This window comes from Mytilus trossulus, chromosome 4 (assembly GCF_036588685.1).
Source record: "Mytilus trossulus isolate FHL-02 chromosome 4, PNRI_Mtr1.1.1.hap1, whole genome shotgun sequence".
Lineage (NCBI taxonomy): Eukaryota > Metazoa > Mollusca > Bivalvia > Mytilida > Mytilidae > Mytilus > Mytilus trossulus.
The window spans coordinates 72,176,836-72,195,908 of record NC_086376.1 but is presented as its reverse complement, the minus strand read 5'-3'; the positions used below and the strand labels follow the sequence as shown (position 1 = coordinate 72,195,908).

The window sequence follows — 19,073 nt, the reverse complement described above, 5'->3', positions numbered from 1 at the left end:
TGAAAAAACACAAAGGTACATAACCCTAATAAGGATATACAAATATTTGCAGTTTCACTTTGTTCCCCAGACCGTATAAATTATTCAAATCAATTTAAATAGCACTTCCCAACTGTTTATGAGATTGAAATTTTTTGCTGGCTATTAATTACCATATACAGTGGTCATCAATTAAGGGATTTTCCATATTTTCCCACCAAAAAGCACATGGCAAATGTAAAGATTTAAAGTTTACATGTGACCATGATTTGTTTGCAGGATTACTGCTTTATTTGTTTAATTTATTTAATATGTGGTACAGTCAAGCATTTGCATTTATAAAATTTAGAAAAAATAATCTGTATAATGGTTTGTTGCAGAATGACAGAATGATGGAATTACGGAATTTGAAATTACAGAATTACTGAATTTTGGAGTTACAGAATTACAGAATTTCATAATTTCGTAGGCAGCAGTCCTTTTGCGCCAATTACTGTTTTTCAGGGATTCTATTTGTGCCAAATTTTATTTTCAAAATGTATCAATTGTGCCAATATTCGGAACTTATTTGCGCCAATTTACCTGTACACATATCTATCATAAATATTTTAATGATTACTATATATTTATTCTTATTTTTGTCTCAAAAGGTATCATATGTTACTATTGTTAGGAGATATTTCACCATAAAGACGAGTTCCTGAAGAGAATTAAATGACTTAAGCAACATTAGACAGTCAATGTACAGAGAGAGAATAAAACTTATTGCTTTGCTCAACAAAGATATGCCAATATAGAAAATAGAAGTTTTTGCTCTTTATGTTTTAGCAACATATGTTGATGACACAGAGCTTTGTTCCCACCATGCGTATGGGCTTTATTATCATTATGAACTATTATTAACTACGTGTATTTTATGGATTTCATCCTTCAATGTTTGTGTTTTTGGACAATAAATAGAAGTTAAAAGCTACTACATACATTAAATTCAGAAGTACCGATGCAGCAGCAGTAAGAAAAACATATGTTTCAGGAAAGGAAACATGCGCCGTGTTACACTGCCGGTTCCAAGTCTGAATAAAAAGTAAGGAAGTAATTTTTCTTTTAACTAGCGCAATCTTATGTTTTGATTTTTGGCGCAAATGATACCATCCAATTTTAAAAGATGTGGCGCAAACGCAGCATTTGAAAAAAAAAGTTGTGGCGCAAAAGGATCTCTCCTATTTCAAACAAGGGTAAAACTATATGGCACCCACAACTTCATTGGGGGGGCCATAAAAAAGACAAAACACAAAAACTTAACTTTGACCACTGAACTATGAAAACGAGCTCTAGTTTAGATGATATCTGATATAAAGCATGTGATTATTTGCGTCATAAATAGATACCCCATATCCTTTGTTTTTTAATATGTATGAACAGACCAAACCACAAAAACTTGATGTTGACGAATGAGCACTCAAAATGAGTTCCAAGGTCAGATGAAACCTTGCATTTTACTGAGAAAACTGAACTCCAATAACTGATCCAGTAAATGGAGTCCAGGTCAGATGAACCTTATCTGTAATCATAGATGTAGACTGTGCAAAGATATAACATACCAAATATAGTAATCCTATAACTCATTATACATTAGAAATTTATTTGACCTTTAAGAACCAACATTTTAAGAAGCAGTTGCTCATGAACCATGAAAATGAGGTCAAGAACAATGGAAATAATTATGAAAGACCAAATCTTTTGCAAACATAAGGCATTTGAATACAGGTTGTAGACCTTCATCAATATAATCATTTTAAGGTATATAAAAATATTTTTGTCAGGAAATTATTGATCAAATAATAAATATATAACGTTTTACAACAAGATAGTGCACACGCTAAAATGTCTCACCTTCTATACTAACCATTGTACTATGTTGATAATCCTAAATAAAAAACTTCACTACAACTATCCCATAAACTTAACTTGATCCAAGGAAATGAGGTAAAAGTCAGATAAACCAAATGAGAAATACATGTACACCTTACAATCATTCAATATACTAAATATAGTTGACCTATTGCTTTCAGTTTCTAAGAAACAGACTTAACCAAAATAACTGAACATTGACCAATAAACTATGAAAATAAACTCATCATAGATACCAGGATTAAATTTAGTATTAGCTCACATCCAAAAAAGTTAAAAAGGCCAAATAAAGTATGAAGTTGAAGAGCATTGAGGACTTAAAATTCCCAAAACAATTGTCAAATACAGCTAAGATTAATGTAATAATGAGGTCAAGGTCAGGTGAACAATGCCAGACTGATGTGTACACTTTACAATCAATTTATGTGTTCTATATAGTTGAACTATTGCTTTTAGCATCTAAGAAACAAACTAAACCATGAAAACTTAACATAAAACAATTAACAACAATCACGAAAATGAGGTCAAGGTCAGAATATATTTGCCAGGCAGACATACACAACTTACAGTCCTTCCATACAAAGTTGATCTTTTGCTTAATGTTTAAGAAAAATTGACCAAAACACAAAAACTTAACACTTAGTAATGAACCATGAAAATGAGGTAAAGGTCAAATAAAACCAACAAAACTGACATCACAAAGTATTTCCATACACCAAATAAAGTTGACCTATTGCCTATTGCAGTAAAAAAAAAAGACAAAAACTCAAAAATTTAACTTAGACCCCTGAACCATGAAATGAGGTCCAGATCAGATGTCACCTGCCAGTTGGACATGTACACCTTCACATTTCTTCCATACACCAAATATACTAGACATATTGCTTAAAGTATCCGAGGTATGCATTTACCACCAAAACTTGACCATATTCACTAATCCATGAAATGAGGTCAAAGTCAAGTGAAAACTGTATGATGGGCATAAGGACCTTGCAAGGTATGCACTTACCAAATATAGTTATCCTATAACCTGTACTCATTATATATGGATCTCTATGTTATCAAACCACTTAATTCCAATCCACATTGTGAAGTTTGCAATTAGAGAAAAATTAACATTACCAATTTTTTAAACTTTTTTTTAGTCATGACTGAACCATGAAAATAAGTTCAAGGACATTGGACATGTGACAAACAGAAACTTCTTAAGTTAGTTAACCCCGCTGCCGCCTGATCACTATCTTTAAGTTGAGCTTTTTGCAACTAAAGTTGCAGGCTTAAACAAAATGGGCATTGGCACCGCCCAATCGGCATCCATATATGTCTGTTAATTTGTCATTTTGTCCAAGGTTTGACAGTAAAACAAAACAAAACAAACAACAAAAAAACAAAAAAAAATAAACAAAAATTTCTATTCTAAGATGAGACAGTTAAAACAAATCAACAAATTAAAAAAGAAAAAAAGTAACAGTCCTAGCTAGATAATGAAACTAAGCTACAAAATAAAAAAAAGTAACAAAAAAGTTTCAAAGGTTCAAATATTTTGAACAGACTTGTTAATAAAGATCTTTTTTCATGAATAATTTTTTTGTTTAATTTCATGAAATTATGAGTTCTTCTTTTAAAGTCATATGAAACGAGTTTCTTGAAATTCCAATGTTACAATTTTGATCTAATGCACACATACTCAACTTGGGTAGAATGTCTGTTTTTTTAAATATTTATTACACATCCCTGTGGTATTATCAACAAATAAATTTCCAATCAGTGGTTGTTGACCAAAGCTTTCTATTATTAACTCAGGAATTTTTTGCAGAAGTTTACTAGATCATGAAATTATTAAACAAGCAAGTGGAAAACGTGACAGATATAAGTAAATAGAAAGAGCCTTATCACTTGTTTTTATATTTTCCATGCACTTCACATTTGTTAATTCAATTGTTTCTTAACATTTGTCATATGATTTGTTGCAAAAACTTTTTCTTCAAGAATCTGGTATGTTTGTTTACATTCTTTCATCATAGTTTTCCCCTCATAACTACACTGTGTGGTGGAAGAAGCCATAACGAGGGGTCACACAGTTATTTTTAATTAGTTATGGCATATCAAAAAAGTATTGTTGAATTTGTGTCTGGGAAGTCAGTAATTCAATATCTGTACATTTGTGAAGATTTTGATAAAGCACAGGATTTTCATTTTAAAAATTACATTTAGAAAAAAAGCTTAGCCTTTCAAATAAAATATAAAATATTTTTAATTTGAAGTTTCATATGACTCTAAATCTCTATTGCAGAAAATTGTTTACATATAATTTGAATCCTTGAATCAACGCTTTGAAAAACAAGAAAAGTAAAGAACTTAATGAGACATGTTTGGCCTGCTTTACAATTGCAAATGGCAGAAAGGATATGATTCCTTTCTATAATATTGGTTTACTTAATTAAATTATAAATGACATTGATTAAGGAAAATAAATTAGGTAACTTCATTGCAGGCCAGACAAACATCTCAGGATTGAAAATTTGTACCTAAATGCATTCGTTTTATATGACGCTCCTTATTGTACCAACATCCTATCCCAGTAAAAAACTGTTGACAAATAGGGCATTGGCATTTTTTCACTAGCCTCTTGGATTTCTTTGGATCTTTTACTCTGCGTGCCTGCCAGACTGAAATTTATCTTATTTTTAAGTAAAACCAATTGATCTCTCTTACGACGATCAATCAAATCAACTAAATTCTAAATCAGCTCAATATCCAAATACCTCGAGCATTGAATTCCAATGTATATTAGATAACTCTGTCCATAATATATAGCAGAAAATATTTCATATTCAAGATAAATAACAAAAGGACATGCTCAATAACTTGAGGTCATACTCCTATTCTTTTCATTATTTTATTCTTTCATTTTGTTCTGGTGGGGTGGGAAGAGGGGGTACCTTTTTTAAAGTTTAAAGGAGTGACCCTACAAATATTGTTCTTTTCAGCTCTGGCTTCTGTTTATCATTGATAATTTATGAGAGTTCAAAAAAGACATTTCATTTTATCGAGATGTTGTCATGCTTGAGAGTCAATTTTTGACTTATTCTGTTTACATAAAATATCTTTTTATAAGACCTCTTATTGATTTTTTTTATGAGAATTAGGTGAAACTGCAAGCTATTGCACATTAATGATACCCACACCAAAGTATTTAAGTAAACAGGAAGTTGTTGAGCGATGAATTTGAAAACCTATCACACGGTATAGCTAGCTAATATAAACCCTGAAACCAAAATTTCAGAATACTTGTATTAAGTTCCTGAGAAAGATGCAACTAAAATATTCATGGGACAGATTGAGGGATGGACTGACGGACACAGAGGTAACAGTATAACCCAACCTTTTGTAAAGCAGTGGAATAATTTTTTAAGCGGGATATAATGAAGATAAAGGTCTTTGCATACATCACTAGAAAATAAATTTTGGTATTAAACTGTTATTTTGATCTTAATATCATCTGAAAAGTCTGAACAACAAATTATGAAGACAGTCAGTCTTGGTCAAATTTTGTAGTTAATTCACTGTAAACGGTACTCATTTTTCTGATATTTTTTCTTGAATCAAAATTTCATAAAAATTCCACATGAAATGAAGATTAAAGAGCTTTTTCATTTGCAGTTTTCCTCGTCTCTAATATTGAAAAGACATGAATTCCTTTTAAAAAAAAAGAAGATTTTTTTTTTTAACATAATCTAAAATATTGATGGTGTAAATATTTTTTTAAACAATGACTGACGTGTGAGAGCCCTTGCAACAGTAGCCGAACAGAAGAAAAAGCCACATAGATTGACACCAGTTAATTTTATGACTTCAGTGCCATTTGCATGGAGGCGAAAAAATAAATTACAACCACTTAGAGAAAGATTCTATCGAGAAAATATTTCAGATATCCCATTTGAAGTTGTTTGTTTTTATCTATTAGTAGGACAGTGATAGATTGTTATTGAAAACTCTATACATATGCAAGATCATTTTTCTATTTCACACCCTTATATTTATACCTGAATGAATTTGCCTGTTATGACGGTTTTTACTGTTGCTAGCGTAAGGACCAATGAATGTTCTACTACAAAAATCACACTTCAAGAAGTCGACCCCTGGCTCTGAAATATAAAAATATTTACCATAAATCAAGAATTTGAATTAAAAAGTTGTCTATTTATTAAGCTATTTAATGTTTTTCATAATCAATTATTACATGCAATATACAGAAATGGGAATGTATTTTAGTACAAAAAATTAAAACAAAAAGATTAAAGAAATCACGACTTTTCAGATGATGTTCAGATTAAAATGGCTGTGATGTAGCCAAAGGACTTTGATTTAGATATCAATCACCTAGTTATAATTTGCTGCAGTGTTTGATTTACCTTTACTGCAATCAGTTATGATTATCTATACACTATATTTAGTATGGTTATTTATAGATTATATCTGGTATGGTTTAATATTTATAGACCATATTTAGTATGGTTATTTGTAGATTATATTAAGTGGCTGATAATTTTTGCTATAATGTTTCCACTATAGATCCTGCAAAAAAACACCATAACTGGCTAAAATGTTCTTTCAAGGGCAATAACCCCTTGTAGGAAGTTGATTGACTATTTCAGACATGTTAACTTATTTGTAGGTCCTACCTTGCTCTATATGTTTGCCATTTAAAGTTTCCCTCCATCAATTTCTATTTGTAAATATTCACTAACAGATCATATTTGCTGTTTTAAAACAAAGTTCTCTATCTATAAATATCTTCGAAATGATAACCAATAAACAGAAATTTTGTAAAGGGGCAATAACTCACAGTAGAGTTGTTTGAGTTGTCTGAAAATTTTGAGCAAATGTATCTGTTCTCACCCCTGAAAATCTGAGCAAGTGTATCTGTTCTCACCCCTGTCAGTTTTGCATTAATTGCTTTAGTTTTTGAGATTTAAGCCAAAAACTGCACTTTACCCTTATCTTCTTGTTTTAGCCATGAGGGTCATGTTTCATGGACAAAAAAAAACACAAAATGTGTACTAGATACACTACCCTATGAATCATCATCCAAATTTTTTAAAATTAATATAAGTGGTTCATGAGAAGATGTTTGAAATAGTGTACACCAGAAAAAGGACACCAAGGGATTGCAATAGCTCACATTGGCTTTAAGGCCAGGTGAGCTAATAAGTTATTTGATTATAAAAATTTCACTTGATGAAAAACATGTTTTCTGATAGGGTATAACCTTCAATGAAGTGCAAGAAGTTCAAAGACAACCTACCTGCAGTAGTTCTGAGATGTCCTTGGTTTGACATGCCAACTGCCAGACACTTTTGAAGTCTACAGTAATCGCAAGTTTGTCTCGTGTTTCTGTAAATAATGCATTTTTTATCAAAAAAACACTGAAGACTGTTGCCGTAATTCTTCTTATTATTCTTCTTATAAAAGAAATCCTGTAAACAAGATAAAATAGGTATTAAAACAATTTAGCAATATATGACTTTTCAAAAACTAAACTGTGGATTCATTAATATTTGTGGGATATCAATTTGTGTGGGGGATTAGGAAGAATCCGCTGCTTAACATAATAATAATTTTCTATCAGGTTGTATAGTCATATCTGGAGAAATTTTGATCAGGCTTTTTTATTAGGTTCATGATATGGAAATGCCTGCAATTTAATGTACATTGGTATGGTGATGCCATTGTTTCTTCTCAGACATGCGGTTCTCAGACAATCACTTCAGATAGGTGTATTGAATCATTTATTTTCATGGGTATGATTCGTTTAGATGGAGGAAATCATGCATGTTTATGAATATTTGATTTTATGGTGGTTTTTTTTATTATATCATTAACTCCAAGTCCATCAAGCTTATGTATGCTTATTGAACTGAAGCTTTATAACCATGCAGTTTATAAGATGTGCTGTTAAATCTACTTTTATCACAATCATAATTTATCATATGCAAATAAGTTGTCTACTAATTGTTTTTGCTCTCTTTACATACCACACTTCTGTCAAAACCACATATTCTTTCTTAAAAATGTTGGCAAGTTTGAATGTATTTTTAACTTACATTGCATGAACGACAACTTTCCACACCATAATGTTTCCCTGTAGAAACTCCTCCACAAACTGTACATACTCCTGGTATTGCTATAATAAAAATATCAATTGGAATACAATTATGGTTAAAAATAAAGTAGAGGCTCACGGGATCCTTTGTCACACATCTGGCAAAAATGAAATATGCAACGCTAAAACCATCACCTGCAACAGAATTTGGCATTGAAATTAGAAAGATCATATCATAGGGAACATGTGTATTAAGTTTCAAGTTAATTGGACTTTACCTTCATCAAAAACTACCTGGACCAAAAACTTTAACCTGATGCAGGACACAGACTTACAAAGGAAGCACAGACCAGAAAACATAATGCCCCTCTACTATCGTTGTGGGGCATAATAATTAAAGCAAGAATTGTCTTCAAAGGAAATTAACTTGCATATGGAGTTGTCCTATGGAGTTGTCCGACAGTTTTTGAAAAAAACAAGACTGATAGTAGAGATTGATGTTCTGTACAGTAGTGTCTATACCATATTTTCTCTATATTTTTGTAGTAACCCCAACAACAATTTGTGATCAAGTTTGATTCTAATTGACCCAGTTGGAAGGAAAAAGAAGATTTTTGTAAAAGATACACGAAGAAGACACAAATTTGCCTAAATTCAATTTTAAAAGTAAAATGTTGTAATTAAAATGGCAAATACTTTTAAATATGCAAAACATTCAGTCTGCAATTTTAATTGATCAGCCATGTAGTTTCATGGCTGAAGCAACTGTCCTTTTCAAATGGTTGTCAGACATTACAGCAATTTGACTTGATGAATACATGTCATGTGTTCTCATCAAAGTTGACATGTTGAGCTGTGGTGATTTGATGATAACTGTGGTTATACTACCAGTATTTGCAATCCAACAAACTTATATACTTGAAGTTGTAACTATGCTAAGTATTGTTTTATGCATGTCTATTCTTTTTCTTACGTATTTTTCTTCTCCTGCCAGACTTCGATACTGAATACTCTTGTTTAATAACTGGACTTGGTTTTATCTCTACTTTCTCATTCATAGAATCATCTACAAGACAATAAAAACTAATTGCTCTTTTCCCTCAAGACAAATAAAACAAGCACAATTTATCAGAGTCTTGCCAACAAAAACAAGATTTAGAGCCTGTGTGGCTCACTTTGCTCTATGTGCATATATATCAAACAATTTCTAACATTGTACACGAGAATAGACTTCATGACTAAATCCTGCATTCTGGCACACTCTTGACACTTGTTTTCATTTCTAAAAGCACAATTTTTTTGTCTATTTTTTTTATATTTTTTATGTTTAAATGTTTTCTTTTAATTTTTAACAAAAAAGGAGCCAGGTACGGCTACACTGTGACTGATTGCACATTGATTGACAGTTAACTTATGCAAATACCTTTGATTGTTAATGTTTTAATATGCTCAATTACACATTTCATTGAATTACTTTCAAAATTGTAAATACTTACAGCTCATCACAATTACATCTTTAATTACCCCATTAATTATGTCTAAAAGGCAATACAAGCGTTTAGAAAATAAACTAAAACGAAAATATAAGTGTCAAGAGGGTGATATTATATTTTGTCTTTAAAACGTACAAAGCAAGAACATTCGATAGATCATCTCGCTTCAGATTCTATCATTTTTTTATAGCAAAGCTACAGGTTGACTTTATAACATAAAAAAATCACAGTAGAAAAAGATGAAATATATGGGTCAAATGAAATACCTATGTAATGAATCACACAATCAGAGTAGGTGTGTTCGAATAGCTATTTTTGTTTTACTAAAAGTACTTGGCGACAGTCTTTTAGTTGGATGATGAAAATGCATATCTTCGAGAAAAAAAAAGCAAAATTTTTTTGGCTTCCATTTCTATTATTGCGCTTTAGATTTGTCATCCTGTGATGTTTTAAAATTTAGTGTCCTTAACCTCAAACATGACACCCAATAAAGTTTTAAGTATGAAGCCCTGCCTATCTTAATTGCCATGCTTGAGCAAACATTGATACAAACAAAGCAAGCAAGCCAAACAAAGATTTGTCTTGCTAGCATTAATGTAAAAGCTGTAACATTACATACAGTCTGCAGTTAAGTTTTTAAAACATTTATTAAATTCATAAACTATCCTGGATTTTTACTTAACTTGGACAGTAGCTGCTTACAATCAAAATATAGCATGTATAGTATCGAGAGGAATATTTTTCTTCATTTTTACTTCATCTTTATTTAACAAGCGCTTAACTGTAAAAGTACACTGGGTTCCCCCGAATCCCTTTCAAGTTTTTTATATACTGTTAATTCACAAATTATTGTGTGCATTTAATATTGCGATTCATGGCGAATTGATCATGCAAGATAAATTATTGCGATCTCATGAAATTCTGCATACAGAAGCATTCATAAGGTATCAGATTGAGTTCTAATTATTGCATTACTTACCCAGTCACAATATTTACATAAATAAAAACCTCACAATAATTTGTGAATTTACAGTAGATTATACAGTTGTTTTTCCTGTTTAAATGGTATTACTCTAGTCATTTTATAACTTGCTGTTTGGTGTGAGCCAAGGCTCTGTGGTGAAGACCGTACTTAATGGTTTTTCTTTTACATATTGTGTCTTGGACGGAGAGTTGTCTCATTGGCACTAATACCACATCTTATATCTATCAACATGATATAGTTAAAACAGTGAAAAAGAAAAAGTCATACATTGTAATAATATTAAGAAAAGGTGAGCTTATATTATATTCCAATTGATACTCACCTAGATTTGCATCAATTTTATGAGATCTTTTGCAATGCTGTTTGTAGCCCATTCTGGTTGTAAATGACTTGGGACAAAGTTTACAACTGAATATCATTTTTGGTACAGAAGGAGTTGATACTTCTACTTTAACAATTGGTTTGATAGTTTTCTTTTTAGGAGACGTTATATCATCATTTTGTTGAGAAGATTTTTTTTCAGTTTCTTTTTTGCCTGGTGATGTTTTGACATCTTGTTTCCCCGTCTTTTTAGTAATCAATGCCTTCACTGGAGGTATGATATTTTGCTTAGCAGTCTCTTTTTTGCCAGGAGATATTTTTCTATCACCAGCTTCGTCCACATGAACTGATATTTTTGAGTTTGATATTGCACTATAACTTGTAGGACTGGCGTGCGATGTCATTTTATTTCTTTTTGAAGCACTGTTTTCTGTTGTTGGAGAATTAGCACTGTCATTTCTTGGAGTAGAAGGTGTGTCATTTTTTGAGGTAGCACTTTTTGATCGATGACTTTTTTCTGTAGTTGGTGTTTTACTTCTTGATCGAACATGTTTGTCACCATCACATTTATCTAATTGCTGTGGTCGTCCCCCAGATAAAGATCGACTTCTTGAATGAACTTTTTTAGTTGATGTTAAAATACACTTTTCATTAAACTGGACTTTATTTGCACTTTTACCAGGTTCAAGTTTAATTTTCAAATTAATATTGTCAACTGGTAAACTTTTGTTTGTCCCCTTTACACCCTTATTCAATTGTTCTTTACTCTTTTGACTAGCACATTTTGTAGGCGATAAACTTCTTGCTCTTGGAGAAGGATTTTTCTTGTCAGACTTTTGAGTCATGCTTTCACTTTGTTTCTTGCTTGTCCCACCAACTTTCTCTTCTTTCTTTATTGAACTTTTAGTACAGCTTACTGCCGATTCAGATCCTTTTTTAGACTTCTTAGTCACCGGCTCCTTTGTTTGACTAGATACTTTTGTTTTAGATTTCCAAGAATCAGCAGATAGTGAACGTCCATGTAGTGAGGATATTTTACTTGATGATGGAGATGGTAAATCACCACCTGTAGTAATATAATTCAAAAATATATATATGATTATATTATTAATTTGTATAATTTAACAAATTTGATTCGTTTAGGGATAGTCACATGTTAAACTATATTTTATATATTATATTTCATATCGTCCTCATTCAATATACTACTTTCAGGTCAATATATCCTTGTATCGACCTCATACAAAGGCTATATTTGTATAATATCAGCTACAAAGTAACATCACTTGGTCAGAACCTTATAAGAAACATTCATTCCATTCAGTGGTTCTCTAGAAGAAGTTTGAAATGTAAAAAGTTAATGCCGACAACGGATGACGGATGCCAAGTGTTGTATTTTTTAGAATACTCACTTAATATGGAATAAAGATATGTCAGTTTGAATGAGGTTGTTTTTTTCTGATACTTTTTTGTCTGAAGAAACAATCCCATTATAAAATATACATGATATAAGTACAGATAAAATCTGTGTTCCTATAGAAAGTCTATGCTAAGAAATATATAGACACTCACCATGTTTGATTATATGATGCCTCTTCATGTTATCAGCTCGTGAGAAAGATTTTTTACAATCAGGACAACTGAATGCAGCTACAATTGATGCTAAAAAAAAAAAAATGGACACAACAATGATGATACATGAATGTAATGTTTTCATCCTAATCATTAGAATTCATTGGAGAAATATACCAATTAACAGTAATTTCTCTCACAAAGCATATATATGCTAAGTGGAACAGAAGAATCTGTTTTGATAGCCTATCATTTTGACACGTATACATGTAACTACAAAAATGTACCTTATTTCATAAGTGGAATATCAACAAATATCGTCAGCATAGAGACATTTCCAAATCAAAGTCATCTAAATTAACTATTGGAAAGATTAGAAGAATTGTGTGTATAATTTCAAATCCTATTTTACATTTCCGGTGAGCCCTGATGATCTAACAATGAGGGTACACATGGTACATGGCAACTTTGTTTGATAACAGCTCAGTTCAACAGCATCTGCTAAGATCTTCCGTGGCACCTGTTGCTTAGTCCTTAGTTTTCTATGTTGTGTCATGTGTACTATTATTTGTCTGTTTGTCTTTTTTCTTTTTTAGCCATGGCTTTGCCATTTTATTTTGTATCTGTGAGTTTGAATGTCCCTCTGGTATTTTTGCCACTCTTATATATTTTGCAATTTAAGGTGGAACCGAACACTTTTACTCAAATTAATTTGGCTCGTTTAATTTTCATAAAATTTTGCAAAAGTATTTACTTTTACCCTATAACAAAAATATAAAGATTTCAAAAATTTTGAACCAACCGTTTTGTCAGAAAAATTACACTGGTTATATAGCAATTTGACAAACACCAAATTTGATCATTGAGAAGCTTTATATTCCCTTAACAACACAACATAATTAAAACGTTTAGCTGATTTTACAGAGTTATCTCCCTGTAGTGTTAGGTACCACCTTAAGGATCAAAATAACTTTTCTTACCAAAGCTCCAGATCTTTTATCACAAAAATAATTTTTACAATTCTATTGATTTATTCTTCTTCAAACATTATATTAAAGTTACATGTAAAAGGCAATTTGCAAAGTTGTGTAACAACAGGAGATTTCAAAATAAGAACCAACGTGTCGCTCACCTTGGTCTATGTGCATATCAGACAAAGGACACAGATGGATTCATGACAAAATTGTGTTTTGGTAATGGTGATGTGTTTGTAGATCTTACTTTACTGAACATTCTTGCTGTTTACAACTACTTGAATCTATATTGAACATGTCCCAGTAGTTTCAGAGGAAAATATTTGAAATTGACTATAAAGGGCAATTAAACTCCTGAAGGGGGTCAAGTGACCATTTTGGTCATGTTGACTTATTTGTAGATCTTACTTTGCTGAACATTATTGCTGTTTGCAGTCTTTCTCTATCCATAATGATATTCAAGATAATAACCAAAAACGGCAAAAATTTATTTTCATCTTCACCTGATAAACCAATTTTGCCCCTGTCCGATTTGCTCTAAATGCTTTGGTTTCAGAGATATAAGTAAAAATCTAAATTTTACCCCCTTTGTTTTATTTTTTAGCCATGACAGCCATCTTGGTTGGTTGGCAGTGTCATTACACATTTTTAGACTAGATATCCTGATGATGATTGTGGCCAAGTAGTTTCAGAGGAGAAGATTTCTGTGAGGAGTTTACGGACGAGGGATGCCAAGTGAAAGAAAAAAAAGCTCACTTGGCCCTTTGGCCATGTTAGCTAAAAACAGCAAACATAGAAATAAATGAAAGCAGCACTCACTGGTCTTTTCTAACAGTGATTTAGTAAGGAACACATGTTATATTTGACTTTATGTACTGCCTTGCATCAAGTTCATGAAGTTTAAGGCCAGAAGAGATTAAATATAAATAATAACTGACCTTTACCACACTGCTGTTCATGCTTTTTCAATTGTTTATAGCTGTCAAACATTTCTTGACAATAAGAGCAGACCGTTCTTTTAACATTTACTTCACTGTCTGCCATGCTGGAAATAGGACGTACTTCTGAAAGACACAAGTTTGTTCTAGAATATAGATAACCTAAGAATGATTCAGCTTTATATATTTGGTTTAATTTGGTTCAGTGGTTTCAGAGAAGATTTTTTTAAAGTTAAAATACATGATAAATAAATTGTTTAAAAAAGTCCTTAAAGTACAAGGGGTCAATCAACCAGTTTTGTCATATCAAAAATAGATTTTTTTTTTAAATACATGTATTTTCTAGCCAGGCCTTAAACTTCTTGTAACTACACAAGTTTGTACTACTATGACGCACGTGTAAGAGAAATTTTCATGGTGTAAAACATGTACAGCAGCCATATACATAAAAAAGTTATAATTACTGAAGCAACAAAAATCTTGATTCGTATTTTTATCTCCTTTAGATGTATGGAATAATGCTATTGATGTAAAATCCCTTACAGCAATTGTGGAAGACCACCATAGATGGTTAAATCAATTTTTTTTAGAGCAATTTCTGTCTAGTTTGTGACTCTTATTTTTACACAAGTTAAATTATTAAACCTGACAGGAGTCTTGTCTAGTGAGAAATAATTATGTTTCAATGTTATACCATATAATACTTATCTAGCAAAATGTCATTTTACAATGTTAATGTATTTCTAAGGCTGACGACAAATTTACCCAGCTTCTGGAGAGGCAAATATATTTGTGGAAATGTATATCTCCCAAACAAATCATAACAGATTACGTAGTGTTTATTACTGAACAATATTAACACGTCAATCCAAGCCCCTGCTGGCTTCATTATTCATGTTAATCTATTGATTTATTTCAATACACTGTTAAATTTAATCATTGAATTGATAAATTTCAACTTTCCAGACAAGTTTTCTACTGAGGTGAACTATGTTTTTTTATAAATAGAATCATGCATTTATACATACCGATGAAAGATTTAAAAATGGAACCAGCTGCTACAATTTTCATGAATGGACGTTATAATTATACCCCTTTCATCAATCATTACAAATGTCTCCTTTCCACGCAAAATTGTCCTTATATACTTTTAAACATCTAAAACTATATATGACATGCATAACTTTACTTTAATAACTAAAGTTATAATGCGAAAAACCAAGAAAATGCTTATTTGGGCCCTTTCTGGCCCCGAATTCCTCATATGTTGGGACCAAATCTCCCAAAACCAATCCCAACCTTCCTTTTGTGGCCATGAACCTTAAATTAAAATTTCATAGATTTTTATTCACTTTTACTAAACATGCTAAAGTAAGAGTGTGAAAACTAAAAGTATTCGGACGTCTCAGAAGATGACGACGCAAACTTGATAGCAATATACGACGAAAAAAATTTCAATTTTTGCGGTCGTGTAAAAATGCATGTTTTTTGCCACTTTTTGGTCCCTTATTCCTTCACAAATTGTTTTCCTACAAACAAGGCTGCCAACAACAACCTGATAGCATTATACAAACCAAAAAAATGTTTGCCGTCATATAAAAACAGTTGCATTGGGGTTCCCAATCTTAACTACTCAGCAACTTCACAATAATACCAAAGAAGGCCCAGTTGATCTGTGTCAATGGCCAACAAAATTACTGAGGCTCTCTTTTTGAACAGGGATGAAATATCCACACACAGGATTCCTGTACTTGTTACTCAAGAGACTGTTCATTAAAACATTCTGTTTTTAAAAAAAATAAGTTTCTTTGTTATATAACACCATATACTATAGATGGTTTATTACCAACATGTTACAATGAAACAAAATATTGTAAAATCTCATTCAATTTCAAATCTCCAAGGGCCCTACAAGATTGTGTCATAACCTGTACAGTTGTTTGACAGGTCAGGATAGCCGGAATAATCATTAATTGATGGTTTATACTTCAATTGAGGTATAATCCACCATTTGGGTTTATACATTTTTAGGGGCCAGCTGAAGGAAGCCTCCAGATGTGGGAATTTCTTGCTGCATTGAAGATTTATTGGTGACCTAATCTGCTGTTGTTCGTTCTATGGTCCGGTTGTTTTCTCTTTGACACATTTCCAATTTCCGTTCTCAATTTTACATGTATATGTAGTTACTTGTTTTTAATACGTAGGAAAGGCCAATTAAAGTGTAATGCAGTTTGTATCATAAATAATTTAAAGAGACATCATATGCAAGCATCATTTTGCATTATACTTTAATTGAAGTACAAATGTATATTTCACTATTAATTGATGCTTTTTTATAATTGATTTCCATAAGTCTGCATCAGTTCTAACATTAAGATTTGTTAGCTGAATTGGGGGTCTCACTAACTATTGAAAAGAAGCGTCATGAGCAACAACAATAAGAAAAAACAAATTAGCAAAAAGAAGCACCAAGAAGAAAAAAATTAGCAACAGGAAGTATAATTTAGCCAAAAGAATAATATTTAAGCGACAAGCATCATGTATAGACAAGAAAACAAATTCAGCGTAAAATATCTAGATATCAATTATTCAAATTTAACAAATTTTGAAACATACATTTGTACATTAAATGTTCTTTTTTTTAATTGCAAGAAGCAAGAGCATTAAGTTGGGTTTTTTTTTAACAGCATAGTATACAGATAAATGAACCAACATTTATGTAGAATCACCATGGTTGGTGTATCAAAGCTTAAGGTTAGAGGTATAGAGGAGGGTTGAGATCTCATAAATCATGTTTAACCTTTTTAACCACATCACATTTTAGTGCCTGTCGGAAGCCAGGAGCATCTGGCCTTTTTTAGTGTTTTATGTTTTTTAATTTTAGTTCATTAACCCTTTCACTGATTGCTGCCCAGACAGAAGCTACTTTGAGACAATAGCTTCCCTGGCTACTTTTAATCAAGTGGGAGATCTTCATAACAAATGTCAATAAAAACTTGTTCACAGGTTTTTTTATGTTTTGATAATTTTTTCTTCATAAAATATTCAAATTTTCAAATCATAATATTTTAACCAAAAACGGCAAAATTTTGAAAAAAAATTATGAGGCTGCTGTACAAATTCCTCACACTGAACGATTATCAAAGAAAGATAACTCATGTTTGCACTGTTTTGAGGGGGAAATATAAAAGATCATGTATTTCGATCCTGGTAAAACGGGACTCAACGTCAGCAGTCTGAAGCGTGAATCTATAATTGATAAGGTCAAGATAAACTTTATAACTTCAATCCAATTACTAACCAAATTTAGACAATTGCCATTAAAAATATTACATATGCATCATCAGATAAAATTTGTTTCATTAAGTCATAAATCAGATTGAAATATTTTTTTCTCTGCATCCTTGGCAGTCTGTTTGACTCAAATTCAATCATAGTAAAATCAGTGCCCGGCACGTTATCATGAGTATGTTGATGGAGTGCTGAATTATAAAGAAGAAGAACCCACTTAAACAAATTATGTTCAAATGATAAACATTATGCAACTAGACAAGTCAAAATTAATAATCCGGGTGAATGGACCTTGGGCAAACAGATATCAGGGCAGCCAGGTACTGCGGCGAACGCAAGGCGGGTGAACGCAAATCTTGGCGAATGACTTGGGATGATTCAAATTGGTACTTGGGCCAACTTGGGGCCAGATGGACATGACTGGCTAAGTAGTCGAACCTGTTGCATATAAATGCAATAGTGCATATAAATGCAATAGAGCATATAAATGCAATAGTGCATATAAATGCAATAGTGCATATAAATGCAATAGTGCATATAAAGCAATGTTTGTCAGTTCTCAAGCGTAGGGTTGTTGACTGATTGCGTGAATAATATTTTGCTGCACTTACTGTCAGTGACAGTCACAGTGTCACTTTTTTTATCGTAGTTAGGAAAATTGAGTGCCAGTTGCAGAAGAGCTTCGTCAATTTTACGATATTCCCATGGTCTGAAACTAGTTCGTGCGCTCATTATACCTAAATCATAAATGCATATATTTTCTTCCTTGACGCAGCTTCGTCGTCTTTTCACTGACTTGGATTTGTTTATCGAACATTGTGTCAAAAGTTTACGTTTTCGCCATATGCTAAAAGCATGGAACTCTGGGTATTTCCCGCGAAAATAACTGTTTCTTTTTATAATTAGCAATGGGAGTAAACGTAAAACAGAAACCAGGAACCGTTCACTGGTAAAACGTAATCCTAAAAGGATTTGTACTGATTCCGGGATTAGCCTATAGTGCTATTAAAATCTTTTTTTTAAATAACGTGTGAATCAATGTTTTGGTAGACTCTTTCAAAATAAAACTAGAACTGTTATATGTATATAAAATATATAAAATAAAAAATAAAGATACACCATGATCATATCAAGGCCGGATTTTTCAACTATTTACTATATATGATCATATATAACGTAAGGGTACCCAAATTGCACCTATTTAGAAAAAATAGCAACAGAATTATTACAAGATTTCCTAGAGACTAAACAATGTGTATTTTTATGATTTGATACTATGCATGTCTTTCAACATAGGTAAACATATTTAGATATACACAAAACGTTCATAGTATCTATCAACAGATGGACTGTTTACTGAAAAAGCAAAATGTACGAAAACGCCATGCATGCGACATCATCAAAACGTCATCTTTTTTAAAATTAGCAAATACAATAGATTTTAAGTATCCATTTCGTAAAATATGAAGAGTAAGCATGGACTAATATCCAATTGTTCAAAAT

At 31.7% G+C, this 19,073-nt stretch overlaps 1 protein-coding gene across 6 annotated transcripts in view; it reads right to left on the bottom strand.

The window, feature by feature from the left end:
* The window catches only part of LOC134715898 (uncharacterized), a 52,678-nt gene extending 34,217 nt beyond the window's left edge, over window positions 1-18,461 (bottom strand). For 5 of the 6 annotated variants that reach the window (XM_063578443.1, XM_063578449.1, XM_063578446.1 and 2 more), the window contains exons 1-8: window positions 18,182-18,461; window positions 14,280-14,405; window positions 12,368-12,457; window positions 10,797-11,861; window positions 8,970-9,062; window positions 7,998-8,077; window positions 7,199-7,370; window positions 5,937-6,038 (exon numbers count right to left, since the gene is read on the bottom strand). In XM_063578443.1, coding sequence (XP_063434513.1) covers window positions 5,937-6,038; window positions 7,199-7,370; window positions 7,998-8,077; window positions 8,970-9,062; window positions 10,797-11,861; window positions 12,368-12,457; window positions 14,280-14,405; window positions 18,182-18,302 — 1,849 coding nt within the window. In that variant the 5' untranslated portion in view covers window positions 18,303-18,461. The remainder of the gene's footprint in view (window positions 1-5,936; window positions 6,039-7,198; window positions 7,371-7,997; window positions 8,078-8,969; window positions 9,063-10,796; window positions 11,862-12,367; window positions 12,458-14,279; window positions 14,406-18,181) is intronic. The other variant, XM_063578450.1, reaches the window with a different exon arrangement.
* Between the last annotated feature and the right edge of the window lie 612 nt (window positions 18,462-19,073).